General features: G+C 39.6%; 1 protein-coding gene across 1 annotated transcript in view; it reads left to right on the top strand.

Annotated features, from left to right (window-relative positions):
- SI (sucrase-isomaltase) overlaps window positions 1-24,862 on the top strand; it is a 46,507-nt gene extending 21,645 nt beyond the window's left edge. Inside the window, exons 19-48 of the mRNA XM_030455992.1 lie at window positions 70-154; window positions 1,189-1,245; window positions 1,878-2,002; window positions 2,383-2,471; window positions 5,044-5,093; window positions 6,261-6,431; window positions 7,350-7,499; window positions 8,244-8,453; window positions 9,673-9,827; window positions 11,016-11,184; window positions 11,989-12,085; window positions 12,184-12,296; window positions 12,398-12,523; window positions 13,242-13,370; window positions 13,495-13,602; window positions 13,813-13,875; window positions 14,112-14,225; window positions 14,684-14,768; window positions 15,495-15,633; window positions 17,258-17,391; window positions 18,192-18,226; window positions 18,319-18,435; window positions 19,834-19,982; window positions 20,758-20,842; window positions 20,928-20,984; window positions 21,603-21,727; window positions 21,989-22,077; window positions 22,690-22,739; window positions 23,321-23,491; window positions 24,688-24,862. Of these exons, the coding sequence (XP_030311852.1) occupies window positions 70-154; window positions 1,189-1,245; window positions 1,878-2,002; window positions 2,383-2,471; window positions 5,044-5,093; window positions 6,261-6,431; window positions 7,350-7,499; window positions 8,244-8,453; window positions 9,673-9,827; window positions 11,016-11,184; window positions 11,989-12,085; window positions 12,184-12,296; window positions 12,398-12,523; window positions 13,242-13,370; window positions 13,495-13,602; window positions 13,813-13,875; window positions 14,112-14,225; window positions 14,684-14,768; window positions 15,495-15,633; window positions 17,258-17,391; window positions 18,192-18,226; window positions 18,319-18,435; window positions 19,834-19,982; window positions 20,758-20,842; window positions 20,928-20,984; window positions 21,603-21,727; window positions 21,989-22,077; window positions 22,690-22,739; window positions 23,321-23,491; window positions 24,688-24,750 (3,310 nt within the window). The 3' untranslated portion in view covers window positions 24,751-24,862. The remainder of the gene's footprint in view (window positions 1-69; window positions 155-1,188; window positions 1,246-1,877; window positions 2,003-2,382; window positions 2,472-5,043; window positions 5,094-6,260; window positions 6,432-7,349; window positions 7,500-8,243; window positions 8,454-9,672; window positions 9,828-11,015; window positions 11,185-11,988; window positions 12,086-12,183; window positions 12,297-12,397; window positions 12,524-13,241; window positions 13,371-13,494; window positions 13,603-13,812; window positions 13,876-14,111; window positions 14,226-14,683; window positions 14,769-15,494; window positions 15,634-17,257; window positions 17,392-18,191; window positions 18,227-18,318; window positions 18,436-19,833; window positions 19,983-20,757; window positions 20,843-20,927; window positions 20,985-21,602; window positions 21,728-21,988; window positions 22,078-22,689; window positions 22,740-23,320; window positions 23,492-24,687) is intronic.
- The last annotated feature ends 3,119 nt before the right edge of the window (window positions 24,863-27,981 follow it).

Below are 27,981 nucleotides of genomic sequence, written 5' to 3' on the forward strand. Positions count from 1 at the left end.
TATTAGGCTTGCTCTGATGGTAGAGTTGATAACCCCCAAATTAATGCTGTATTCTTCCCACTTTTACAGGTTCTACTCTGATGACCAGACATGGGGTATTGATAGACAATTCCTGTGGGGTCCTGGGCTGCTCATTTCCCCTGTCCTTGAACCGGTAGGTTGAGGTGTTTTAAGGATCTGTCTGATAACCATTTCATGGGGCAGAAAAGCACATTGAGTCATCAGTTCCAGCTCTTTCCCTTGGCAGGGAATTGCAGCCTGAAATCCCCAAGTTACACTATTCCTTTATTGCTCTGCTCAGAAACCACCTTCCAGTTCTGAGCCTTTACTGTTCAGCTGTGTGGCAATTCTGGTGTTCAGCTTAAAGGTTAGAGCTTCTCCACTATAGATGCATTTTGGGCTGAAATCACACTCCCCCTCTTGTTTTTTTCATGCTGAACAAGCTGGACTGCAAAAATAGGCTCTGCTATTTCCTTGAGGATCCCAGGAAATTTGCCTGGTTCTGTATTAGCTTGAACTCTTTCTGTTTTGACCAGGCCTGTAAAGTGTATTGGCAAAGAGATTGCAGAGAGCCCTGTTTATTAGCATGAACATAGCTCTATCTCCTTGGGTTTTGCTGCATCCTGAGATGGATTCCTTACAAACTTTTAGGTTTTCCTTCTTTTTTTTTTATTCCCCCTCTTCATTTATTGCTTCCAGTGAGAGAGGCCACAGCATATTTTACCACTGTCAAACTGGAAAATCTTCCACTTTGTGCTATTAAATCCCACTCTTATTTTTCCACTCTGTGGAGTCAAAGTCATCTTTTCTGCTATTCTAATTCACCTCAGCTTTGTATCATCCCTGAATTTCCTTCAAAGTCAGCTTCTCTTGCTGCATTTCAGCTTGCCTGTGATGCAACAAGAAAACAAATAGATTTGAAGCATTGTGACTATGGGTTGCATACAATGAGGTGCTGCATTGTAGAGCTGTGATTCAGTTGTCTCCCTCCCAGCAGCTCTGCAGAAGTTTTACTTGGATTCCTATTTTCCTTTCTGGACATCATCATCAAACCATTAAAGAAAGCAACAAATAGGGGCAAACTATCAATTATTTTCTTAATATAAACTTCAGCTTTTATCAGAAAATTGAATTTATGCAATTAAGTTGCCTTCAAATAATAAAGTTTTTATTTTGTTCACCTTTCAGGGTGTGAATATGATTCAAGCATACATCCCTGATGCAGCCTGGTATGAGTATGAAACGGTGAGTAAAAGCTGAGCACACTATGGGGAGGTTTTCTAAATATTTATGTGAAAAAACAAGATTGTCAGCCCTGCTTTGGTGTCAGGGAGCCAAAGGAAAGCTCACAGGAGGGAAATGCTGAGTTTGGGATAAAGGCTGCCAAACGGAGGGCATGCATCTGTGCCTCAAAAAAAGGCAGAGGCAATGGGAAGGCAGGTGGGGTGGAAACTTTAGTGAATACCATGTTTGAGAGAAAATGAAATAATTCTGAAAAATTCTAAAGATAACACACAAGAGTTTGCAATTATTGTTTGCTAGTCTGATTGCTGGAAGTAAGTTCTCTGCTGCTGTGATGGACCTTTTGATGGCTAAGAAAGGATATTGTTCACATCAGGTTCCCATATTCATGTCAGAGACTTGTTCTTCATGGACTGAGCCAAAAGCAAAGAGTCAGAGGTGTTGATTGATGGCATTTGCTCACATTGATCATGGTTTTTTTTTTCTCTTTATGTGCCCATTGGCACATAGATATTTACAGACCTTAAGCCTTTTCTAAAGGGAAGCATTATGATGAAACTTTGGTCTAAAGAAAACATTCACATCAGTGACTAATGCAACCTTTCTATTCTTTTTTTACATCCTTCCCCAATCAGGGGGCAAAAATCACACAGAGAAAAGAGTGGGCCAAGTTGAGCCTGCCAGCAGACAAATTGGGACTGCATTTGAGAGGAGGCTACATTTACCCTATTCAAAAACCAGCTACCACAACAGTTGCAAGGTATGATTCAAAAGTGAATGTTTTTATGGGGTGGTTTGGGTTTTTTTTTATCAAGAATGAGCTGAGGATCTTCAAGCCACAAGTCAGTAGCAGCCCATTGCATTTGGCCTTTTCACCTTAAAATATGGGAATACCACCTCACTTCCACAACTGTTTCCATTACCAGCTCAGTGATTAATTACAGGTTTGTTTGCAGAGCATTTTGTAAACTTCCCATGTGTTTTACTCCATTTCCATGAAAATGAAAAGCAACCAAGGACTGAGCTAAGACAATTCTAAACTACAACCCTGCTGAGTGTCACATTCTCAGCATGAAGGATGCATGAAGACTGTTTAGACCCTGGATGTGGATTTAAGACAGAAAATCTCTCTTTCCACAGCCGCAAGAATCCCATGGGACTTATAATTGCCCTGGATGACAACAGTGCTGCTTCTGGGAACTTGTTTTGGGATGATGGAGAATCCACAGGTGAGCAGTTAGCACTGGTGACAGAAGTATGATTGGCAAAGCACTCACATCTACACATTTCAATTTTCCTGATAAATTCATGGAGTAAGAGTAAGACAGGGTTGTAACATACTGCTGCTACTTTTTCACCACTTTTAAGAGGAAAACTGGAACTTTGTTGGGGTTTTTTGGGTTTTTTCTTGCTCAGGTTTCACTATAGCCTCACATCTGTTAAGGTTTGGTGCACTGGTGTGCTGATTGTAAAACCAGGCTGTCAAGATTGATCTAGATTTTGGTGTACATCCAAATCAGTTTCAACGGGTGCAAGAACACACATAATTAGTGCTGGAGAATAAGAATTGAAGAAGATGAAAAATGAGTGGTGTTATTCTCTGAAATTATTCAAATCACTTGTGAAAACTGGAGGAATTTTGTTAACTGAAATCGACAGCACTAGAGCCAATGTTTTTCAGGCCATCTGCTTTCCCCAGCATAGTGGTGAATAAACAGAGGAGTCAGAGTGTACAGGCTGTATTTGTCATCTTGCCAACCTCACCTTTAGCAAAGCTGCTGGAGAACTTGTTTCTCCCTGGGACAGTCACTATGATTATGCCAAGAGCTGTCAACTTCATCTCTTGTAGTGAGCTGGCATCCAGGCTCCTTACCTCACCAGGTTGTTCCTGCCAGTTTACAACACAAATACCTTTTTTCTAAGATCAACTTAAAGCAACAAAAGTGTGAAAGAAAAATACATGGACTTCTAATTTAAGGTTAAACCTCTAATTTAAGGTTTTGGCTTTCAGTGAAGTTAATGGGTTTGGAAGACATACATGGCTAGGCAGAGCAGAGCTTTCCAAGAACCTTTCTATTATATCTCCATAGATAGATTCTTCATGTTAACCTTGAGATGAAGGAAATCTTGAAAAATGAAGTATCTTGACCTGTGGGATTTTCTGTGGGATTTCTAAGGATTTAGTTAGGCATCCTGTTTCCATTAGACTATAAGGATTTGGTGAATTTAAATCCTTTAGGCTGCTCTTGCAGCCCTTTTCCTTTATAATAAACTGTTCAGAAAAGTCAGTGAGCCATTCAAAGGGTTATCCTGAAATTAATTTTTTGAGAACTTCTACAAACTATTCACACTTGTATTAAAACAATTTCAGGACTTGTACTTCATAGATTTTTAGCATTTAATTTGCAGCCAGCTTTAACCCTCAGAGCCCAGGACTTTGTTTTAAGGGCTATGCCAGGTGATCTTGTTGCATTTCAAGTAGTCACCATCTTCTCTAATTCCACTACTGCAAAATTGTCAACAACTTTTTCAGCTACACTGGAATAAAATGCAGGTTAGAACTAGGGAAGCATGCAACAGGAAAAATGCACTCAAAATAACATTACCAGTGAAGTAAAAATGAAAAATCCTGAAAATTAGGTAGAGTTCCTGCAGACAGTGATTCCTGGAGGTTTTTTATACACATGGTGTCTAACTATGGGTGCACGATTTCAGGAGAAATCTTTAGATGTTCAGATGACAGCTTTTCCAGTGTGAATTAACTTCACCATTGTCCACCCTCAGGTGGTTCATTCTTATCTCTCTTCTTACAAACTAATCACCTTCTTCTAGGTATTTCAATGTTCCAGTTTCTGGAATAACTTTATCCCAAGTCACAATCTCTTTTTTTTTTTATTTTATTTGTGCAGGGCCAAGACCTTTGGCTCAGTTCCCCTGAACTCTTGGGGCTCAGAACTTCATCCCCCTTTTCCTAACTCCTACCTTGTCCTCTACATTATGCATCCCACTCTATAACTCTCTGTTTTGTTACCTTGAGTATACAGGCCCAGAAAAACTCCTACTTCTTCTAAAATGTTGTGAAAGTTAGGGATGCTTTTAAGGAAGAAAGCTGTGATTTGGTGGATTATTGCTGCCAGAAATATTGAAGGCCTTTGGGTGGCTGCTCTGGGGGTGACAGCTCTGTGAGCTCCCCTGGCAAGACCTAAAATAACTGAGCTGTTATTTTACTGATTTCTGCTGAGAAACAAACCAATAAAACACCTTATGATGCTATTTCCTGCCCAAAACTTACAGGATGCAGGGTTTTCAGGGAAAGTTCTTAGAATTTGCTTGCAATATCATTGTTTTTCTTTTGACACGTGCCAGGTTGTCTCAGTTTATGGATTTCTTTTTCCCACTGGTCTGTTATTTCCTCTCTGGGGCATAGATTATTAGTATTGCTCTCATTTTCACAGGAGAAGTGTTTATTTAGGGTATTTTAAAGGATTAACAGTGAGCCATACATCTTCACTTGAGAGCAGCTAAAGTGGAGTGACAGCAATATAAAAAATTAATACATTTTAGAAAAGCTGATTTTTGGGGAAAAAGTTGAAGTCCTGGGAGACTGGCCTGAGAAAAAAGGGAAAGAGACATTCCAGTTTCTCAGGGAAACATCTGTAAATGTTTGAGTTGCTCAGTGTAGCCTCTGAATGTAGTAATGATAATAATTAGCAATTTATTGGTCTCCAGCTGTGGCACACTCCTGGTTTTAATGCTGTTGCTTTCTGCACTTCAAGTGTAACTTCTTTCTTTGCCTTCTAGATACTGTTCAGAATAAAAACTACATCTACTATGAGTTTACTGTTTCCAATGTAAGTATTTCCTTTTCATCTTTGATTTGCAGCAATAGTCTCTTTAAAGGACATTATTTTCTCCCCCCTTATTCCCCAGTTTCCTGAGAAGCAGAATGTATGGCCCAGTCAAAGCAGAGGAATGTCCAAATTACTGTAATTTAACTGGGATGAAAATCTATTTGTCTTTTCTTCTCCCAGTTAATAGAAACATCTAAATAATTCCTGTTTATTTTCTTTTTTTTAACCCAGCAAGCTCAGCAGCAATATTCATTGGGCAAGACAAAGCCTCACTGGGTGTTAAAGCAGAGGCAGAAAGGAGGTGGATGTGGTGATTCTAGAAAGATTGGAAATTAGAAAATAAAAAAAAAAAACAAACCATGGAACCTACTTCATGACTAAGTTTTCATGGTTTTAATTTTTTAAAATGGAAACTTCCTTGGCAGGGTTAATTTATGGCAGTGAAGTCCAGGTAGTGTTTTAATTCAATATTGATCCCACCTCTCATATGACAAGGATTCTAATCACTATGATAACAAACTATTTGTACAACAAGAACTTCTGCTAAAATTATTCTTTCCCTTTCCATAGTGAAACAGAGCAAAAACTGAGAGAAAGTGAACAGAAACATGGGAGTGGGAGCAAAGCAATAGGTGGAGGAAGCTCACACATTACTTCTTGTCAGCATTTGTTGATAAGAAACCTCAGTTACTGATTGAGATTGAAACTCTTTTAGCCAAATCATCAGTTGGCTGGAATGAGACTGAATTAAAAATTAACATATAGATTCTCATTGGGAGTAGTAGGAAAGTTGTACACTTGCTACAGCTCTGCTCTTTGGACTCTTTATCTAATAATAATGAATAGAACTGAAGAGAAACTGGTTTTTTCTTATCATCAAAAATAAATATATAACCTTCACTTTTAGTGTAGCAGACACTTGTCAGTCTTGTCTTATTTCCAAAGGGAAAAAAAAAAAAAGGAAACATAAGTATGAAGGGTATTATACATATGTTAGAAAAGCATAATTGTGACAACAACCAGGGCAATAATTAATATGTTATAGAAAAGGTATTGGCTTACTTCATGCTCCAGCATTATGATCTGATTTCTTTTTAAAGTTTTTAATCCAGAGGATTTTTGGCAGATATTTTTATAAGAATGTGATTACTTTGTTATTTTTTTCAGAATGTTCTACAAATGAATGCTGTAAACAGCAATTATGCTGATCCAAACCAACTGAAATTTGAAGAAATCAAGATTTTGGGAGCACTCCAGGAAATACAGAGAGTCACTGTGTCTCAGAACAATGTTGAGGAAAACCATCCAGTCACTATCAGCTATGATGCTGTCCGAAAGGTAAAAAAATAAAAGAAAAAACCCAGGAAAATGGGAAGTAAACATTTTTGGAATTGCATCACCTTTATTTTCTGTCCTGCTGAAGTCAGTACTCAATGGCACTTCTAAAAAACACACCCTGGATTTTGATGCAGGGCAAAAAGACAATTGCATCCAACTCAGCTGCACAGAAATTACATCTAAGTTTTGCTCTCAGCACCTTTGGTTTTGCAGTTCTTCATGTTGCAAAATTGAAATTACTACCTGGAGGAATAGCTTTGTGATTTTGTTTTGCAATCAAGGAGGATTCAAAATATTTGTGATTTAGATGAATATTTTCCCACTCTTTTTTTTTTTTTTTTTTTTTTTTTTTTAAACAAATCTGAGCCCACTGTTTAAAACTTCCTTTATCACTTCATCCAGGTTTTCACAGGATGAATTCAGGAAAGCAGCACCTCAGTGTATTTTTGTGCAAAACAAGCAAATGTGCTGCTGATAGTGGGAAGATTTCATGAAAAGTGCTTTCCCACACTAAGCACAGTGCTGACTTTGCTTTGAACTTGTATTTTACACTGGTTTTAATCATTACAAGCACTTGAACTGCTTGTTACCTCTGATACTAAATCAAAATTATCTTATTTTATATTTTCCTCACCTCTTGTATTCATATTTTAAAACGTGAAGGACCTGTGCCCTTCTCTTTATTCCTATTTGCTTCCAAGGAAGCTTTAAGATTGATTCATGGGTTTTTTAGATTATTTTTCAGATTTTATCTGCTAGAATATCACTTGGGTTTGTATTTGACTATGTCAAATGTTACAGGACTGGTTTTTTGTGAGCTGTCACATCCCAACAGGTATTTTCCTTGAGAATCAGCACCTCTGCTGACAGAAGGAAATTTATTTTTAAAATAACTGTTTTCTTGTTTAATACTTACAGGTTGCCCACATAAAAGGACTTGCACTTGAACTGGGAAAATCCTACACAATAAGATGGACACAACAAGCAAGTGTCAATGGAAGGTTTGATTGTTACCCCAGTCTCAATGCAACAAGAGAAAAATGTGAACAACTTGGCTGTGTCTGGGAAGTAAGCAAAAATTATTTCTCTAAGCTAATGTGACAGAAATGTTTTCAGAATCATAGCTTTCTCTTTTTAGTTTGTTACAGTGGGAAAAGTAGCCTGGGAAATAGGTCAGATTTAAATAAAATGGGGCCATAGACATCAGTTGGCTTGCACTGGCAGATTTTATTTATTTCACAAAAATTAAGGTAGCTGGCAAAGTTTTTCTCAAGCATAGCAGAAATAGAGGAAGAATGGTGTTTTAGGAAAGATGGAAAAATACAGCTATGAAAAAAGAGAATAGGCTTGAGATAAATAAATTCAATTAATTTCAATAAAGCCAATGCAAAGATCTTCTCTGATGTTACCTGAATATGCACTGGGCTTTGGGTTCATCCTCTTGTGTGACCAGTGGGATTAAAAGGGAAGAAACTTGAGGAATTCCAACATTCCAAGACTATGCCATGTGGTGGGATTGAGCAGAAGACCTCAGATAGAGGGAAATTAATTCCCCCTCCATTGTACAAGGCTTCAATGTCCTATCTGAATTATTTGTATGGCCTTGACTGCATTGTTTGCTTATACCCAATTTACTGCAGAGATCAGGGGGTTCTGTATTGCTCCATTATTGTTCTCATTAAGTCCTTCCCTGAATTCTCCAGTTGGCAGACACCAGATGCAAATGGGAGCTTTGGAATCCATGCTAATAACTAACAAAAGGTCCAAGAGGCCAGGGCAGCTCACTAACCTGTAACTTCTTTCTGTTTGCAGCCTGTCACATCAGACTTGGAAATTCCACCCTGCTACTACAGCTCTGTCAATCCTTACTCAGTGGAGAGTGTAGAATACACTTCCTCAGGTTTGGCAGCCAACCTCATCTTAGATAGAAGCAAGGTCAGAGCTACTGACAATTACACCACACCCATTGGCACACTGCGCCTGGAGGTGATTTATCATCTCAACAACATGCTGCAATTTAAGGTAATGTCATTCCAGAATTAAAAACAGGCATTTTTGACAATTATAAGGGCTCTTTTGGAGGCATTTTTATGTTGCACAGACCTTTGACATTTCTCCTTCCAACCAAGCAGTCGTTACTGCCAGCTCGTATCTTCTTTCATTCTACAATTCTGTAATTGGTTATGCAATTAAATTAATTAATCAAAAGTAGAATTGCAGAACAACCTGGGTCAGAAGGGACCTCTAAAGGTCATTCAGTGCAGGTCCACCCTCACCCTGATCAGGTTGCTCAGAGCCTTCTCAAGACTCACCTTGAATATCTCCAGGGATGAGGCTTCAACCACCTCTCTGGGCAACCTGAGACCCTCATGGTAGAGAACTTGTTCCTAACATCCAATCTAAAGCCATTGCCCCTCATCCTATCCCTCCAGCCCCTTGCAAACATACCCCTCCAGCCTTCCTATAGGTTCTCTTTAGATACTATAAGGTTTCTATTAGGTCTCCCTGCAGCCTTCCCCAGGCTGAACAACCCCAGCCCCCTCAACCTGTCCTGGTAGCAGGGATATTCCATCCCCCTGATCATTTCTGTGGCCCTTCTCTGGACCTGCTCCACTAGGTCCATGTCCTTTCTGTGTTGAGGGCTCCAGCTGTATATCTGTAATGCCAACCAGAAACTGTGGGACATTTTATTAGTACACCAGTGTGTAGTTTTATTATTATACCACTCAATTTATCTATAAGCATGATCACAACTGTACAGTTTAGCATTAATCAGTCTAGTTCTTGCAGTTTTAAATACTCTGTTGTTTAGCCTATAATTACTGTGCCTTTAATAATACTGAACTGTGTGATGCCTTCAGCCAGCTTTGAAGCTCTTAAACTGGCTGAAAGATTAATCAGAAAAGTATTTACCATACTAATGTTTATATACACCTCTATTTTAAATATACCTCTATTTTAAATATAGGTATGGGCTTAAAATTCATGGATATAAGTGATTAGACAAATCATTACTGATCTAAAATAAATCTTTAAGGTTGGGAGTTTTGGTTTTTTCCCCCCCAAAAATTAAAACCTGTGCCAGAGTTGGTTAGAGGATATGTATTGAAAGAAAACACTTCTCAGCCAACCTTTCCAGCAATTTTTTTGTATTCATTTTAACTCATTCCAGTTTCTTTCACTATAGGTAATATTTAAAAAAAAAAAATAGTTAAATGAAAAGAACTGACTTTTATTTCAGATTTATGATTACCAAAATGCACGATATGAGGTTCCTGTACCACTAGATCTCCCCAGCTCCCCATCCAGCACAGACAAGGACCGGCTCTATGATGTGTCTGTACAGCAAAAACCCTTTGGCATTCAGATTCGGCGCAGAAGCACAGGAACAATCATGTAAGACACAATCAACTTGATTTTATTTTACTTGGGTTTTGTCAGCATTTTTCAAGCCAATTCAGATCCTTCCCACATGCTTCTCTGCTGAAACCAGCAGAGATGGCTTCACCGTCACCTTGTTTGAGAGCACCAGCCAAGGGGAGCAGGGTAGAGAAGGTGTCCTGAGAAATATTTTGGTTTTCCTTGTCATTATCTGAGGTTTCTCCTCTGTCATTTGATAGTCTGACACTTGCAAAAAATCCTCTACCACATGCTGAAGTGCAGAGCATAGGAAATTCCTGAAGTTTCCTCAGTTTCTTGTGCAGTTTCCAAAGCTCTGAGAGGCACAACGCTTTTCTACACCTCTTAACATTTTCCTTGGGTGACCACAGCACAGATCGTTAAGGACTGACCATTTGGCTTGAATCTGGTAATGGAATGATTAGGAATGATTAGGAAAACAAAAAAAAGATAAAAGTTTAAAAATAGTGTTTCAACTTATTTGCAGATGGATTTTGGTAACGTGACAGCCAATACACCTGACAAGAGCTTCATTTCTTTCCCTTATTAAGCTCAAGTCAAGGGCTAGAAAACTGAGCACAATGATGTTAGCAATTGCATGTGTTCTTTTTAAAATTAAAACATTCCTTCGTAACTTCTTAAAGTACTCAAAACCTAGTTGCAAGCTGAATTCCCTTGTGCCAACCAGAGTGAGCACTCCAATTGCAATTCAGCCTCCTACAAGGTTGGAATTCTTTGGCCCAGCATCACCAGCATGCAGTTTGGTTTCCAACTGTTAAGATGCTGGGTTACAACAAATGAAACCTATGAATCCAGTTGCAGTGTAATCTCCACAAAAATTCCTGTTAGCTGGAAACAAGGATCAGTCCAGGAGGAAAATATAACCTTGCTGTCCTGGAAAATATTTTCTACCTAAGTTGTTAATATAGGATGCAATTTGCCATGCACAAAGGCTGTGTATAATATATAACTCAGTGACAGAGAGGACTTTGTGTCTCTAAACTGTGATTCAATCCCCATTCAGGTGCTCTGAGTTTTCTTGATACCATAGCAGTTTTACTCCACCTTTACTGAAGAGGGAGATTTTCTGACTAAAAGAGTAGCCTAAAAAAAAAATAATATAAAAGCAAATGTCTGCCATGTCTGTCTGTAGGTGACTCTGGGTTTTATTTTTATTCATTTCAGCTGGGATTCAGCACTGCCCACCTTCACATTCAGTGACATGTTCATCCAGATTTCTACCCTCTTGGCATCCCAGTATATTTATGGGTTTGGAGAGACTGAGCACACCATGTTCCGACGTAACATGAGCTGGCACACCTGGGGAATGTTCACAAGGGATGACTTCCCTGGTGTAAGTACCAGAAAATGTAACTTTTAGACCTCCCAATGTCAGGAGGTGTCCAGCAAGGCTTTAAATCCCAGGTGATGTGTTCTGGTGATTATATTTATCATGGCTTGTAATTTAGATGGTGTCTTGATGGCAATGGTTTTCTTTAAACCTACTCTTGGTGACCAGCAAGACCCAAGTGTAGAGATCAGGCCCCGAGTAAGATCTCAGAAGACAACAAATGGCTTAGAAGTAACAGCACATTCCTCCTTCTCATCTAACTACTCTGAAAGCCAGATCTAAGTCAAGACAACTCCTCCTGGGAGTAAATTAGTACTTAGATGTAAATCAGGAATCTGATGTCTATGGGTACATTTGTATCATTTCCTACAAGACAGCACAATGTTTGCAGTTCATAGGGAAGGACCAGTGAAACACTGGTGGTTAATAAATAGCTCTAATTTCCAGCTCAGGTTTCAATGTACTTTTGAGCAAGATAACACAAGTTCTCCACCATTTTCCTGGTCATAGAGACACCTGCTACAGTTTGAAAAAAAGGGCAAGTTTTGTCCTGGGGAAATATTTTTTTCATGGGCAGGTTTTAAAGGCAGTAACACCTTCCTGCCTGGTCAGTCTGAACAAGAATGACTCAAAATGTGAAGTTCAAAGTGGTTTGTAGGTGTGTACAGTTTAAGTGTAGAATTTTGTAATCTGTTTTTGCATGTTTGGTCAATCTGAGTCTTGTCTTTTAATAGATTTATTGATACAGGTAAAGAAGTGAATGCTTGTGATGTGTCCCTAGTTAAATGGAGTTTATTTTGTTTGCAGTACAAAAAGAATATCTATGGTCACCAGCCATTCTACATGGCTCTTGAAGAAGATGGCAATGCCCATGGAGTTCTCCTGCTTAACAGCAATGCAATGGGTAAGAAAACCTTCACTTCTTTTATTTTCTTGTGTCAGTGGTTTGCAATGGTGGTCAACCCCAGCCTCCTTGTCTCATTTCACCTCTTCCACTTCCAGATGTGACCTTCCAGCCAACCCCTGCCCTGACGTACCGCACCATCGGTGGCATTCTTGACTTCTACATGGTTTTGGGCCCAACACCAGAACTTGTTGTCCAGGAGTACACTGCAGTAGGATCCTCACCCCATTCCAAACTCATGCTGGTTTTTGGTTGGTTGGGTTGTTTTTTTCTTTGCACCTCCTCACCACAAATCTTCTTGATTATTTTTAGCTGATTGGACGACCAGTCATGCAGCCCTACTGGGCTCTGGGATTCCATTTGTGTCGCTTTGGATACGAAAATGACTCGGACGTTCGCCAGATTGTGGAGGAGATGAGAAAAGCCAAGATTCCCCATGTAAGCTAGTAGCAGTTAACAGTAGAGCTCATGCCTCAGCTTTTGGCTTCATAGTCTTAACTAAAACCCTTTTAACACCAAACCAAACTCAACTGAAAAAAAACCAACCAAACACCTAGTAGAGGAGCCGACTCTGTGCCTGAGCTGAACATCTCTGCATGCTCTGGGCCAAGTTAAATGTAGCCTTTAAGCTGCTTTATTTTCCTTATTCATTCCAAAGAACCAGAGAAAAAAAAAAACAGGAAAGAAAATAAGCAGCATCATATTTTAATGGTACATCACTCTGTGTCAAGTCAGCTACGACTTGGCACAGGTTGCTGTTGGGGAAGTTGGAACAGCACATAAATTTAACAAAATCATACTGTAAATGAAATGACACTCAATTTTGGATGTAATTAGTGTCATGTTTTCAATACAGAACAGCTGTTCCCTTACAGATTAGCAACATATGTGCAGTTTCTGTGTAAGCACACTTTTTTTTCTCTGTCAGGCATTTATTTCTACCTTCAGACTAGATGCAGTAGTGAAAGGTTTATTTTGTGTTGGACTTGCTGATATGCTGTGTAATATTCATTTAATAGCTTTAGCTTAAAGATTAGATGCTTCCAGTTTTACAGGCCAAAAGTTCAGTAGTTCAATTATTTTCAATGAATATATATTTGGGAAAAAAAGAAAAATAATAGATTCATTTGACATGGAATGTTTTTGTGAACTGCAGGATGTCCAGTATGTAGATATTGACTATATGAACAGGCAAATGGACTTCACCCTCAGCGACAAGTTTGCTGGACTTCCAGCTCTGGTGGATGATATAAAAAAAGAAGGAATGAGATTCGTCATTATCCTGGTCAGTTTGGAATCTTGTTTTTTGTTTCTTTTTTTTTTTACTTTTCAATATATTTCAGACTGCAGTAGATATTTGACAATTTCTTTTGAGCAGAAGGGTGAAAGTGGATTGCTTTTCATTGTAGGATCCAGGCATCTCTGGGAATGAAAGTGTATACGCCTCCTTCGACAGAGGTGTGCAAGATGATGTCTTCATCAAAAGGCCCAATTCAAATGAGATCATTTATACCAAGGTACTGTTTTTAAAAAGATGATGAGAGTTGAGGCTCTCTGTATCCCTGGGAGCCACATGTCTGTTTATAGCTGGAAATGACACACTGAATAAAGTTTGTTCTATCATTCACATAGGTATCAGGGAACAACGGGTGTATTTGTCTGTTGGTGAGGATCCCTTTATATTAAGGGTGCTCTGATTATTTTAAAAATATTTTTCCTCCTTTTAGGTCTGGCCCTTCCTACCCAACGTAGAAATCAACGAGTCCCTGCCTCTGCATACCCAAATAAAGGTAAATGCTGATTTGGTTTGGTGATGGACTGAAATATAGACAGAGCAGCACGTGAATTACAGAAAAGAGCAGCAAAATACTTGATACAAAGTGGAGAAACTGGCTAGCCTACATAGAAGAGCCAAAAAAAAAAAAAAAAAAGAATAATATTTAATTTTTTTTCAAATTAATTCCAACATTTTAGCAACGAGGCTGCATCAATCCTCCAATTGTTTTGTTTTCCTCCCTTTCTCCAGCTCTACGGGGCACACACAGCTTTCCCAGACTTCTTGCGCAATTCCACGATTAACTGGTGGAAGAGAGAAATCCTGGACTACTACAAAATCCTCAAGTTTGATGGCCTGTGGATTGTAAGTGTGAAAATTCATTTGATTCCTGGATTACTTTTTTTTCCCTGCAGACACTAGCAGAGAGCTTAAAGCTTCACAGCATAGGTGCCTTGGGTGAAGCTCAGAGGGAATCTGCCATTAAATTGCCACAAATTTACATTAAAAATTAGGCTGAGGGGAAAGCAAGCAGGGTACCAGGTAGAACTCAAGCCCCCAGCCAAAGGCCCCACTTTACTTCTAAATTTTATCTTTTTTTTTTTTCCCTCTGCTGTGACAAAGGGGGGCACAAGACCCAAAGCTCCTTGTTCTTCCCTGAAAACAATTTGTGTATGGGTCAAGAAAACCACGAAACAGCAGAGCAAGGCTAGAGATGCCAGGGCTCCTGAGGACATCTATGAGGCTGCTTGCTCTTGGTTTATCATTCAGTGTGGTTTGTTGGTTGAAAGCAAATAATACCAAGTTTTGTTCTGTGTTTTTAGGACATGAATGAACCGGCAGCTCTTGTGAATGGTGCCCTTGATGGCTGTAGAAATGATATCCTAAATTCACCACCATATATGCCTGGTGAGTCTGGGCACTCCCCAAAACATTTTTGGGCCATTTGGGTCATTTGGGTTACTAAGAAATTTCTTATATGGTCTACGTGGTATGAAGTCAGTAGAAGTTCAGTACAGAAAACCAAAACTCCTAACTTCAAGTGGCCCTTTTTCTGCTGTGATTATGGGCAAATTCCAACCTCACTGGTTTCAGAGCAATAACTGCATGGCAGTTTTTATAAATGATGTTATTATTTTCAGCTACTTTCCTGCATATGGCTTTTGATGCCTGTTTCATATCTAGGTGCTTTGCTTCAGGCATGGTAGAGGGTGTAGTTCTCTGTTTTGCAGTTTACTCAGATGAATAATGCAATCAATTAAGAGCTGTAGAAAATATCCTTCTGTCTTCTCTCATTGCCATGTCTGTACAATCAAATCCTTGATATATTTATATGGATGATGTGACAGGGTTTAAAAAGATCTGAAGTATTTTCTGAATTTATATATACTCTGTTTACTCTTCAGAAAGAGCACCTGTAACTGAGTTTTATTAGTGTACTTACAGACCCAGATGCCAGCACAGGAATATTCCATTTTAAATTGCTATTTCTTATGAATATAAATAAATAGTTTGCAATAAACATGCCAAAGAATGCCAACAAGATTATGAAAATTAAAACAAAAAAGTAACTAAGATCATTATTGAATGTTCATTAATAAATAAAAATAAATGTTTTTGTTCCTTTTCCACTAGCTTTGGGATACAGGTCAGAAGGATTAAGTTTTAAAACTCCATGCATGGAAGGTCAGCAGTATCTTTCAGATGGTACTCCAGTCAGACACTTTGATGTCCACAGCCTTTATGGATGGTCCCAAACAAAACCTACCTTGGAGTAAGTGATGTTTCCATACTCCCTCCTCTCCAAACTAGGATCCAAATCACTATTCTGTGTCTGATGGCCAAAAATCTTTCATCAGTTTATTTAACAAGCCTGAGAAATCATTCTTTCATCCTATTATCTTTGATCCTTCGAGTCAGTGGAGTTAGATATCAGAAGTTTGATCACCAGAGCTCTCCCTCTTGCTGTGGGTACAATTTCAGTGACATTTCTGCTGAGTCAGCACTGGGATCTCACCTGTGGTGAGCTGAAGGAGAGGATGAGCAGGAGAAGGTGAGGTGGGGCTTCACAGGGCTGAGCTGCAGCTCTGCCTCCAGGGTAAGAGGTATTTCTCCACTGTGAGAAATACCTTCTGCAATAGGAAAAAAACCCAAACCCAACCCACCCATTTAAACATGTTTACACCTGCAGGACAAGTCTGAGTTTAGCAGCTTCAAAATCACTGCCCTGAGCAGACACAATGCAACTGAAGACATGTTGTAATAGTATTTCACTTTAAGAAGAACACTGTTTGCATGTAAAACTCACCAGGGTGGTTAACTTAAAAGGGAACATAATTTTCTTTACATAATTTGATGTAATTTTGGTTTTCCATCAATTAGAAAGAAGGAGCTTCATGCTACTGCCTAGTTAATAGGGCTTTTGCATAGACTTGGAAACCAGAACCCCAGTGAATGTAGTAACTGGAGGGAAATCTGGGCTTTGAGCCCAAAACTGGGTCTGTGCTTTTCATGGACACAGCTGTGGCTCAGTTCTGAAGCAGAGAGATGGCATCTCCAGTCAGCAAACCACTCAGGCCCTGCTCATCCTGGAGCACTTCTCCACACAACCTTTACATTGGAAATTAAAGATATTAGAAAAAATTAGTTTGTCTTGGAAGAAATAATTACAGCACATTAGTCGAGTTTAATTACTCTGGCAATTTAAGTGACTTGTGTGGTTTTTACTGTAATTATAGTGTCACTAAAGCTGCAAATCCTGGGGAGAAATAAGTAAATAGTGCCTTGTTGAAGCAGTTGGTTAGCAGTGTGATTTAATTGGGTTAGCTTGCTCACTAGTAGCATGGCTACATTTTGTTGTCATGATTCCTGGTACATCTGCAAGGCTGCAAAGGAATTCTGACAAGAAAGCAGAGCAGCAATGCATCCACACCAGGCACACAGCAAAGCCCAACAGCACATGCAACAGGGCAAGATGCTTGGATCCTTGGATCAGACTCCTACATATTTTTCCCTGTGTGCCACACCCTTAGGAAATGTACAAGTAGGGCTACATTTGTGGGTTTTTTCCCCACACACTTTTGCCTGAGGTGGAAATCTGTATTTTAGATTTCTAAAATCTGTATTTTATATTTCTAAAGATTTAAAAAAGGTTAAAAAGATTTCTTTTTTTACAGATTTTATCTGTATTTTAGCACCTCCTTGTTTGGCCCCTTCTCTTTCCAGCCGGCCGTGGCTTTGAGTCCATGTGAATAGCAGTGACCTGAGCACATCTGGATCCAGGCACACGAAAATCCTACCTTTTGTGAAAATATAAGCCCTTTGTTTATTTTCAAAGAGAATCTTTTAAATTATTTCTCATGTAATTTGTTTTTTTTTTTGTCTATTTCCAATGGCAGTGGTTTGCAGAGTGCCACCAAGGAGCGTGGGTTCGTTCTCACCCGTTCCACCTATCCCTCTAGTGGGAGGTGGGCAGGACACTGGCTTGGGGATAACTCAGCAGCTTGGGATCAGATATGGAAGTCTGTCATTGGTATGTAGAAGGAAAATTATCTTTATTCCATTTGCTGTCTGCAGCTCATTCTTCCCCTTGCTTCTTCCCTACATCTACTTGCTTTAATTAGTCCTGTGGGTTAGCTGGAATAAGCCCTTTAGGTCAGCAATCAGCACTTGTGGTCAATTATTCTTTTTTTTTTACTTCTGCATGAGTTGCTGGAAGCTCTTTTATCCTTTTGGGACCAGCCAACTTTGTGCCTTTTGTCATAGAATCATAGAATTGTTTGGGATGAAAGGGACCTTAAAGGTCATCAAGATCCATGGGCATGGGCAGGGACACCTCCCACCAGCCCAGGTTGCCCAAGGCTTCATCCAACCTGACCTTCAACATTCCAGGGAAGGGGCATCACCAGCCTCCATAGGCATCCTATTCCAGTATCTTACTACCATCATGGTGAAGAATTTCTTTCTAATTTCAAACCTAAATCTGCCCTCTTTCAGTTGAAAACCATGACCCCTTGTCCTATCACTGCCCTCTCTGGTGAAAATCCCCCCCCCAGCTTCCCTGTAGGCTCTTTCATCTACTGGGAGGTCACTATAAGGTGTCCTGCTACCCATTTCTTTGTTTGCTCCTGACCAACCAGCTCCCATCTCTTGCTGTAGCACCAGAACCTGATAAATTAGAGAAACTGTGGGGTTTCTGTTGGGTTGGGTTTATTTTCCCTCATTTAGCATTGCAATATTTATTAACTTTGCAACCATCAGCAGACCATAAGGGAAACAAACAAACAAAAAAAAACCCAACAGCTTGTAATGTTGAATTATTTTTCCTTTCAGGTATAATGGAGTTCAGCCTCTTTGGAATATCCTATGTAAGCTAATGAGTTATTACTTTAAATTTCATTATCTTGATGCTGGACAAGGATTGTACAGTATTCCAATCAGATTCTTTTTACACTTTCAGACAGGAGCTGACATCTGTGGCTTTGCCAAAGACACAGAGTATGAGCTGTGTGTCCGCTGGATGGAGCTGGGGGCATTTTACACATATTCAAGGAACCACAATGACTATGACACAAGGGTGAGATGCAGTTTGTTTTTTAATGATTATTAACTGCTGGGCCTTTGCACCACATGTGTAGAGACCAGCCATGGCACCACACAAACTGGCCTGCCTCAAACAAAAGGACATTCCAAGCAAGCTGGACAAGAAAAGAACTTGTCTGGCAAGCATAAAAAGAAATACCTTTACTTATAGGCTTGTGCTGCTGCAAGCCTCCTTCAGATCTGGGGGGTTGTATGCCCACAGAGGGGTTGCTCTGGGATTTGGACCACATGAAGGAAGCACATGCTACATTTGCTTTGATTGAATCAAACTCCTACCTATTTTTGCCTGTGTGACACTTTATGTAAAGGCCCCAGAGGAGGCAGCCTGAACCAGAACACTTGTGTGGCAAATGCACTGAAAGGAACAAACCTGACCTTGGTGCCCTAATTGTCCATAATTATACAAGACATGAGCAAATGGAACAGGACAGAAAGGTTCCTGAGTAAAACTTGGCAATTACTCTACTTTGCACATTTGCCACCATCTGATATTGTATTTCTTTTAAATGTAAAGGAAATGATTGCCTCAGTGCAGATCTCTGCTGGCTCAGGACTCTATTGTGGAAAGCTGCAAAACAAGATACCTGGAAAAACTTAAAAAGTATGGAAGCAGCACTATTCCTGTTAAAGGAACAAGGGTTCCAGTTAAAGTACAAGGGTTGGACTTGATGATCTCTGAGGTCCCTTCCAACCCAGCCAATTCTATGATTCTATGACAGCTTCAGAGTAGAGTGATTTCCATGGCATATATCTAATGGCTTAAAGTCTCCTGTTCAGAACCTGTGTGCTTTATCTCCCAGTGACACACCTTTCCACAGGACTTTTAAAGAAATGCAGGGTCAGGGTTATCTTGTTGCTTGCAGTCTTACCCAGTTTGCCCCAAGGTTTTGTTCAGTGCAGGTAACAAGGACTGGAAGTGCTTTAGCAAGTCCCAAGTGCTGCCCTGCAGAAAAGAGGGATAAGAAATTATCCACCCAGTTCTGTACCCTGGGATGGCTCTCACCTTTGGGGCACTTTGCATTAAACTTTTTTTTCCAGTGGTCTCCAAGTTCTGACAGTGACACCTCCTGGTTTGGTGCCATTTACTCCTTAACTGAAGAAGAACTAAATGAAGGTGCCCCAGCTCAGTGGGGAAATTTCCTCAGCTTTGTCTTGCCAATCTGTTGATTGAGATGCATGGTTGCCAATTGCTAATGCTAACAGGTTTTATTAAGTTTGGAGAGAAATGGAAGAAAAGAGATATTGTATGTGAAGTCACTTGTAAATATTAGCAAATTTATTCACTTTCTTTTTTGGGTTATGAGTTGGTTTGGGTTTTGGAACAAACCAACCCAGCTTGACACAACAGTCTCTTTTTTTTTTTTTTTTCCAGAGGCAAGATCCTGTTTCATGGAACTCAACATTTGAGGAGATCTCCAGGCATGTGCTGAATATAAGATACAAACTCTTACCCTACCTGTACACCCTGATGTATGAAGCCCATGCCCATGGCAGCACTGTCACCCGTCCCCTGCTCAATGAGTAAGTGCCATTCCCTTGCTCTTCTTACCAGGAATTTTCACTAAAACTTCTGTAGTTATGACCTCTCTAACAATAAAGTTTCCTCTCAGTTAAAGAAATTTCTATTTTTAAAAAGAAAAGAGCAAGAAAGCAATGAGTTTTCACTGTCAAGTTGCACTTAAGCAGCACTAGTTCTCCATGTCTCACAACACAAAACTGAGAATTTGCTTTTCTAGGAGTAATATTTAAATGTCAAAGCTCACCAGTGACTCCTTAAAGAGTGAGCAACAAAAAAAGTTTCATCTGATCCTGGGCAAGTGTAGAATAAAAAAACCCCAGATGTTGTACTTGTGAAAGCTTTAACTCTATGAGATGATGAGGTCTGGTACCTCCACACATGGGTTGGCTGAGAAACACCAAGTTGTTTGCATGCATTAACTTGGTTTTTTCAAAAGCAACTCTCCAAGAAAAAAAAAGGCTCAAAATATCAAGTGATTCTCAGCCTTACCATTGCTAACGCTAGCCAAGCACAGTGGGTATTCTGAGGTTTGTTATCTAAAAATACTGAAAAGCAAATGCAAAGAAATAGCAAGAAAAGAAAACTAATAGCTTGGCTTTCTCTTGCATTCATTTCTGCATTCTCAGCAGGCACTAACTGATCTGTGAATTATTAATAGTAAAGATGAAGAACTACTAGGAATAGTAGCTTCAATTAGTGACAAAAATATCTGAAAGAATGAATGCTTTTAGAAAAGTTCAGCATCCAGCATCTAATCATTATTCTCTGAATCTGCAGGTTTGTGCAAGAGAGAGATACCTGGGATGTCTATCAGCAGTTCCTCTGGGGGCCTGCACTGCTCATCACCCCTGTGCTGTACAAGGTACATTATGAAAATATGAACATTTGCTTTATCTAAACGTTGTATTTTGATTTAAAGTACCTAAACCACCAATGTTTAATTGCAGGGTGATGTAACAGTGAGAGCTTACATTCCCAATACCCGCTGGTATGATTACCACACAGTAAGTTCTTTTGTAAATTATATTTTATACATAATAATCATAATTTCTTCACAGCAGCAGCATGAGAGTGGTAGTGAGGTGTGATTCCCCCCTCCCATCTTATAAACTTCCATTCAGTAAAACTTTTTGGCAATGTAAACTATTCAAAAGCTGATAAACCCCCTCCTTGAGTCCTGTATAATAATGAAACAATTAGGGTATTAAAAGGTGAAATAATACCTTTAACTTAAAGTATCTCTACTGATTCTCTTAACCTTCAAATGATCTATAGAATGTCTTTGTCAGAAATGCTGAAGTGGAGAAAGATAAACCAGGTTGGCCACAATTTCACAGAAATTAAGGAAAGATTTGGTAAGGGAAAGAGCAGGCACCAAAAATCACTGAATTAACCCCAAATTTGTATTTCACCTTACTTTTGGTTCAGGTCCTGTCACCTAGAGTCAAACCCATCTTCTACAGATCCAGAATCTCAGTTTCTTGCCAAAGCATTATGTGGTTACTCCTGCATTAACAACTCCAAATTCTCTGTCCAGCAAAAGCCAATGATCATTTAATTCTATAAAAAATCCCAAACCTGTAAAATGAGAGAAATTCACTTTTTCATTTTTTCCTAAATAGGAACAAGACATTGGCTTCAGGGGACAATACAGAGTTTTAGATGCTCCTTTGGACCACATCAACCTGCATATCCGAGGAGGATACATCCTTCCCTGGCAAACACCTAGCACTACAACTTTCCACAGGTAAGATTCACTGAAAATTTCATATTTAATTTTCCACAATTACAAACAAACACTGCCAGTCCTCAGAGAGGCTGCATCCAGATTTAGGGCTGATTTTTCTTTGTGGTTTCTTCCAAATGCTCTCCCTTTGAATTTAATGGCTGAGGAAACAGGGTATGGGAGACCAGCTGATCAACATTGCTTTGAAAATTCTAAATATTTGGTAAATATGAAATGTGATGAGCTGAGGTAACTGGGGACACTTTATTCTCTTTTCCATAGTCGGAAAAACCCAATGGGACTCACTGTTGCTTTGGGGGACAATTCTATGGCAGAAGGAAAGCTGTACTGGGATGATGGGGTTCGGATTGGTACGTATGGCACTCCTTGGTTTCACAAAATAATTTTTTTTTGGCTGTGAGGATGGTCAAACACTGCACCAGATTACCCACAGAAACTGTGGGGCTTCCCCCCTTGGAGATATTTGAAGCCCAGACTGAAACAGATAAAAACACCCCTGAAGGATATGGACTGGAGAGGGCCAAGACTCAAATTAAACCTGGAGATTAGCACTAATAGCATAAAATTAATTTTCCTGATTTAAACAGCATAAGGCCATGATTTATAGAACTAATATGCTGTAGAAATGAAATTGTGCTCTGGACCTAATATAACAAAGATTTGTCCTGAAACCCATAGGAACCACAACCATAGATTATATGGGAAGCTTTAACTAATATCCCCAACTAAATTTCAACTGTCTTCTTTTGCACCTAAACTCTATAATGTAAAAAAATCCCAGTCATATAAGGAAAAATTTTATGTCTAAAAGCATGCATCTTCTGGAAACTGAGAACTTGATGTATACCCATACCATATAACTGTGTATAGTATATGGGCACAGCTCTGGAGCTTCAGGTTTGATAATGTGTTACCTAAAGTGAATAATTAACACACTTTATTTTATCCTTTCTTTTTAACAGATGCATATGAAGATGGTGTGTATCTGCTAACTTCATTTACTGTTAATAAGGTAAGTAGTGTTACCTCACAGTTTCTGAATAATGCCTAATTTATATTTAACTGTCAGCATTTTAATTTGGGATTTCCTAATGTCTGGATCTCCCACCCTAATGTTAACTTGTGCTCCTAATCAAACAGATTACAATGCAATTAAACTGTGTTAAGAACAAATTTCAGAAGGATTCTGAAGATACCAATTCCTGCATATTGTTGAACAGGGGGCACATTTACAGCCCTGTAATTTCTGATTTAATCCTGAAGCACAAGTTTAGTTCATAAACCATGTCTATAAGGTGAAAGCACATGGCAACACAGAGCATCTGGAGCATGTTCACAAGGTTTGTGCCAGGAAAATCAGCCCTTGCTGGTGAGGCAGGAAGCTTTAAGGACAAAAGGCTTTGACTCTGGCTTACAGCTGCAGAAAAACACCTCTGCCCAGCAAGAATTTGGGGTGGGAACCTAAAATTGTTCATAATCTATTTTTCACCTTCAGGGTCCTCCTTGTTCAAGTTGCATAAGCTGTGTCCTTGCTCCAAGTAGGAGCACAGGCACCCTCTAATATTTATTTTTTTTTCCCCCTTTTCCTTTCAGAATGTTTTAGAGATCAAGGTTTTGCACCATGGCTACGTTGATCCAAACAACTTGAAGTTTACTGAGATTAGAGTCCTGGGGCAGCCCAACCCCGTTTCAAATGTGATAGTGTCACAGAAAGGGGAGATTACTGCAAGAATTGACACCTTCATCTATGACGGTGGCAAGAAGGTGAGATGCCATTGGCAGGCTAATGTGCTTTTAAACTTTTGGGGAGTCAGCTCTCAGCTGCTTTATCCTATTTAAAAATCTATTCAATCTATTAAATCTATTTAAAATAGATTTCAGCAAGGTCCCTAAGAACCATTACTGGCAGGTAATGGCTCTGTCATCCACTGTTTAATCTACAGCATGGATTGTGCAGTAAGTGGGACAGCTTTTAAAAATAGGAATTCATGTCAAGATCCAGCTCTGAGAGTGGGAAGAAAAATGGTGGATTTTCTTTTGTGCTTGAGTTTCTACTCTTTCCAATAACTCTGTGAGCTCTGAAGGAAGGAAAGGCAACTAGAAGTATTTTCACCATTCTACTTGACCCAGTTCTTGTCAGTCTTGTCTGACAACAGTTTCACTTCCCAGCCCTGTTTGCCTACCACTGTTTCTTCCTCTGCCATGTCCCATTTAGCTGTACGTTTTGCAGCACTGCATTCTTAGGAAGTCCAAACCCACTCTTAAAGTTAGCAGCACACTTTCCACCAACTCCAAAGCACCAGGTTGCCATCTGCATGGGCACTGCCAGACAGTCCTAAAAGCAGCTGCAATAAATGTGTATGATTTTATTGCCATTCACCACAGCACTCCCATGGAGCACCTTCCAAATCCAACCAGAACTGCTGAGCTGTTCAGCCTTGCTGGGTTGCTGGCAGAGGGTGACTGCCCAACCTCCTCTGGTACTTGGATCTTACCATTTATACCTTAAATCCAGTGTTCTGTCAAGACTTAGGGGTTCCTCTCTTTCAGGGAGAGTCAGGACTACAGAAGTTTTGTGCATAACAAGAAAAGGTGATGAGTTAAAAACGCAAAAGAGAATAAAAGTGTTTCATACAGATGACTTTTTTGGTGGAAAAAAGGCAATTCATATGCACAGCTAAATTCCAATAAGCTCCAAGTTGTGCTGCCTTTTCCAATTTACTTTTTCATATATATTTTTTTTAAATAAAAGGAACCTCAGTTATGAAAAGCCCTCTGAATAAAGGGACCATAGCCTCAGCAGCAGCCATCCCAAATCTATGCTGGTTAAACACTGGTTTTAGTGATAAAAACCACAGAAAGCAAAGCAATAAATTCTTGTAATCACCATATTTTCTATTGAACACAAAGCACTGGATCTTCAGGGCAAGTTAACAAACTGGTTTGGTTTTTTTCCACAGCTCTTGACAATCAACAACCTCCAACTGGAATTAGGCCAAGAATACACCGTGGCATGGAGCTAAAAATGACTGCAAAGGAACATGGGCTGTCCTACTGAATTTCCTCATTGTTCCACAACTATCTTTCTATTTTTCAATTTTCTAACTGCCTCTTTGTTATCTTTTAGAATATTTTTTACTCTCCAAAACATCCTAGTTACAGTCAGTTCCTATTAAACCATTCTGTGTAGAAAGCAGTCAGGTTTCCAGTATTGTTGAAGGCTAACTACAAGGTTGCCATGTGATACAAAAAAAAAAAAAAAAAAACCAAACCAACCCAAACTGTATTTTGAACTGTAAAGCACTGAGAACTGAATGTAAAACTCTGTGTTTTCTCAGAGTAGAATTTCTGTCTGACTTCATCCAAGTTTTGTAAAGAAAAAAAAATACCTACATGGCTTGGGGGCCAGAATTCTGCCTAGATTTAACTTTGAATTTAGTTTTAATTATGGTTATGTAAGTCACTACTATTTAAGGCCAGACAAAGCAGAAATAAATGTTTTCAGATTACTGATTAACACTAAATGATGTTTCAAGCTGTTGATCTAAACCCACTGGGTACTACTTTCTTTTAAAGGTGTTTTGTTTGGGGTGTTTTGTGTTGTTTTGTTTGTTTTGGGGGTGGTTTTTTTTTTTTTTGTATGACCTTAGCCAGCCATTTGTCTTCCCCAGTGTTCTGATTGCAAACTGTAAAATTAAACCTGAAGTTTCAAGGTTAACTACTGAATGCTGGTCCCTGAGTGTTTATTTCCCTGAAGGAAATGTTGGTGCATGTTTGCTGTAATTCATGGTAAAAACTCTGGATCCCAAGAGTGCAGTTTAGGATCTAACCAGCATGTTTCCAATTAAATTTGAGGGGAATAAACTGCTGTCAGAGGTAGTGGTGAGATCTCCAGTGACTGCATTTAAGATTCATTTAAAGGATTCTCTCTGCTTTAATATTGTGTAGGAAAACAGGTGAGTAGCCCAGAGCTCATCAGTGTCATTATAAGGCTGCATTTATTGATCCTTCCCTGTAAATTAATAATGTTTATTATTATTGTTTAGGACTAAAGTTACCATTTTGACAAGTATTTTGGTCTGAAGGTACAAAACTGCTTCTCCTGAGCAAGCAATGCCCAGCTGCCCAAGTAAGGGGATGCCAGGACATGTTGATGGTTTGACTTGATGATCTTAGAGAGTTTCCAACCTTAATAATTCTGTGATTAATTATTAAATTAATAATTCCAACCTTAATAATTCTGTGATTCCATGGCCCATGTTGTGAAGAGGGGTGGTGCAGGTGACCCAGCCTTACCCCTCATGTTATACCCTAATGTTTTGTGCCCACCTGAAACACCAGGTACAGCCCAAAGCCTCCAAGACCTTGTTGTCTCTATTTTGCCTTCTATTTTCCTTCTACATTTTATTTGGGGATTAATTTTTAGGAACCTTCTGGGTCTGTCCTCTCAGTTTTGAGAGGGTCAGCTCTACCCATGTTCCAGCTGCAGTGGGAGGGTTAAGAATGAAGTGAGAATTAAGTGAGCAGCAACCACCACTCTACTTGTCTTGAGGACAAGAGGTTTTTTGACCATTGCTCTTTGCATTTTTACTTTCTAGTACATATAAAGAAGAAATTAGTTATAAAACAGAGTAACAACACCCAGAGGTTTGGCTCCTGCAACTCCCTGAACCAGAAGATTCTCACTGAAGGCACGATTATCTTCCCTGAAAGCAATAAAGTTCTGCTTTCAATATCCTTTTTTTTTTCCAAACTTTATTGGTTGCAGTCCTGGGCTTTGCTACCAAATAAATCCAAAGCAAACAGTAATTGTGAAAAGTCACCAATTTGTTGGGTATATTAAAATTTCCAGCTACTTTTTCCTTAGTATTAAAATACCAGAGTGACATTACCAACAGCAGGTGGGGGTGGGCAGATAAATAATGTCAGAGACCCAAGAGGCAGCTGGAAATGAGGAGGGTGCATTGAAAACAACCCCCTCCTGGGTATGTCCAGGTCTGGAATGTCCCCACATCAGGCAGGATGTCCCCATTCCTGGGTCCACCTTGGTCCCACTGATGTGGGAGGGAAATCTCCTCCTGCTTGGAGGGAAATCTCACTCCTTAATGACAATAATAATAACAAACTGCAGGGTTCTTTGTGTCACATGTAGAGCTGAAGTCTGCCTGAGATGATGTATTTATACATGGGTATCAATTTGAGCATTTAATATAATTAGATATATGCACACACACCATTAGATACATGAATGCATTCAGAAATATATTACATATAAGCCCCCCCCCCCAATTATCCATTATATATACAGATATAAACTTAATATATGCATATATAGACACATCTATATGTGTGTGTAACTATATGTGTATTTTTAATCACTCATAAGTGGGAATTCCTCTTTACCAAGACTTTTTAAAATAACCTTCAGGTTTCAGGGTACCCCAGCAAACAGTGATGAGCTCTGGAAATCACAGACTTGCCCTGCAATAACCAGAGGGGGGACTTTTTTCCCTTCAACAGATTCTAACTCAAACACCTCATGGACAGGACAATGAAACACCAGTGGTTTCCAGGATAATTTTGGGGTCAGAGCCCAGGTCTCCAGACTGCAGGGTTAATTCCTGCAGCATCACACCTGGTGTTCCAGCTACCTGGGAAGACAGAAGCTACAGATTTTGGCTACATGCTCCATAAAAAGTTGATTTCAGAAATATTTCTGGGTCTCATAGAATGATTGAGGTTGGAAGGGACCTTAGGGATCACCTCCTCCAACCTCCCTGCCATGGGCTGGGACACCTCTCATCCAGACAAGGATGCTCAAAGCCTCATCCAACCTGGCTTTGAACACTTCCAGGGAGGGGACAACCCCATCCTCTGTCTGTTCTAGAGTCTCAGCACCCTCATACTAAAGAAATTCTTCCTAAGATCCACTCTTATGGATTAAAAGGTAGCCTGGATGCTTAGATTTTGTTTTTATTTGCCCCTTGGACTCTGCTGCTGTGTGCTTGTCCTCCCTCCTGTCTCATGTTGAAGGCCACCAGCAGTGAGCTGCTCAAGACAAGATCTCCCTTAGCTCAGAAATTCCTCCATGAACCTACAACATTTGGGAAAAAGCTCCTTCACAGCTAAAAAAACCAAGAAAAAAATGCCTGATGGCACCAACTTACCAGACATCCAACAGTAACTGGAGTGGGATGGAAATGAGGATGGATCAGCTCACACCTGCCCTCAGGGTGACTCCAAAGGGTTTCCAG

This window comes from Calypte anna, chromosome 9 (genome assembly GCF_003957555.1).
Source record: "Calypte anna isolate BGI_N300 chromosome 9, bCalAnn1_v1.p, whole genome shotgun sequence".
Classification (NCBI taxonomy): domain Eukaryota; kingdom Metazoa; phylum Chordata; class Aves; order Apodiformes; family Trochilidae; genus Calypte; species Calypte anna.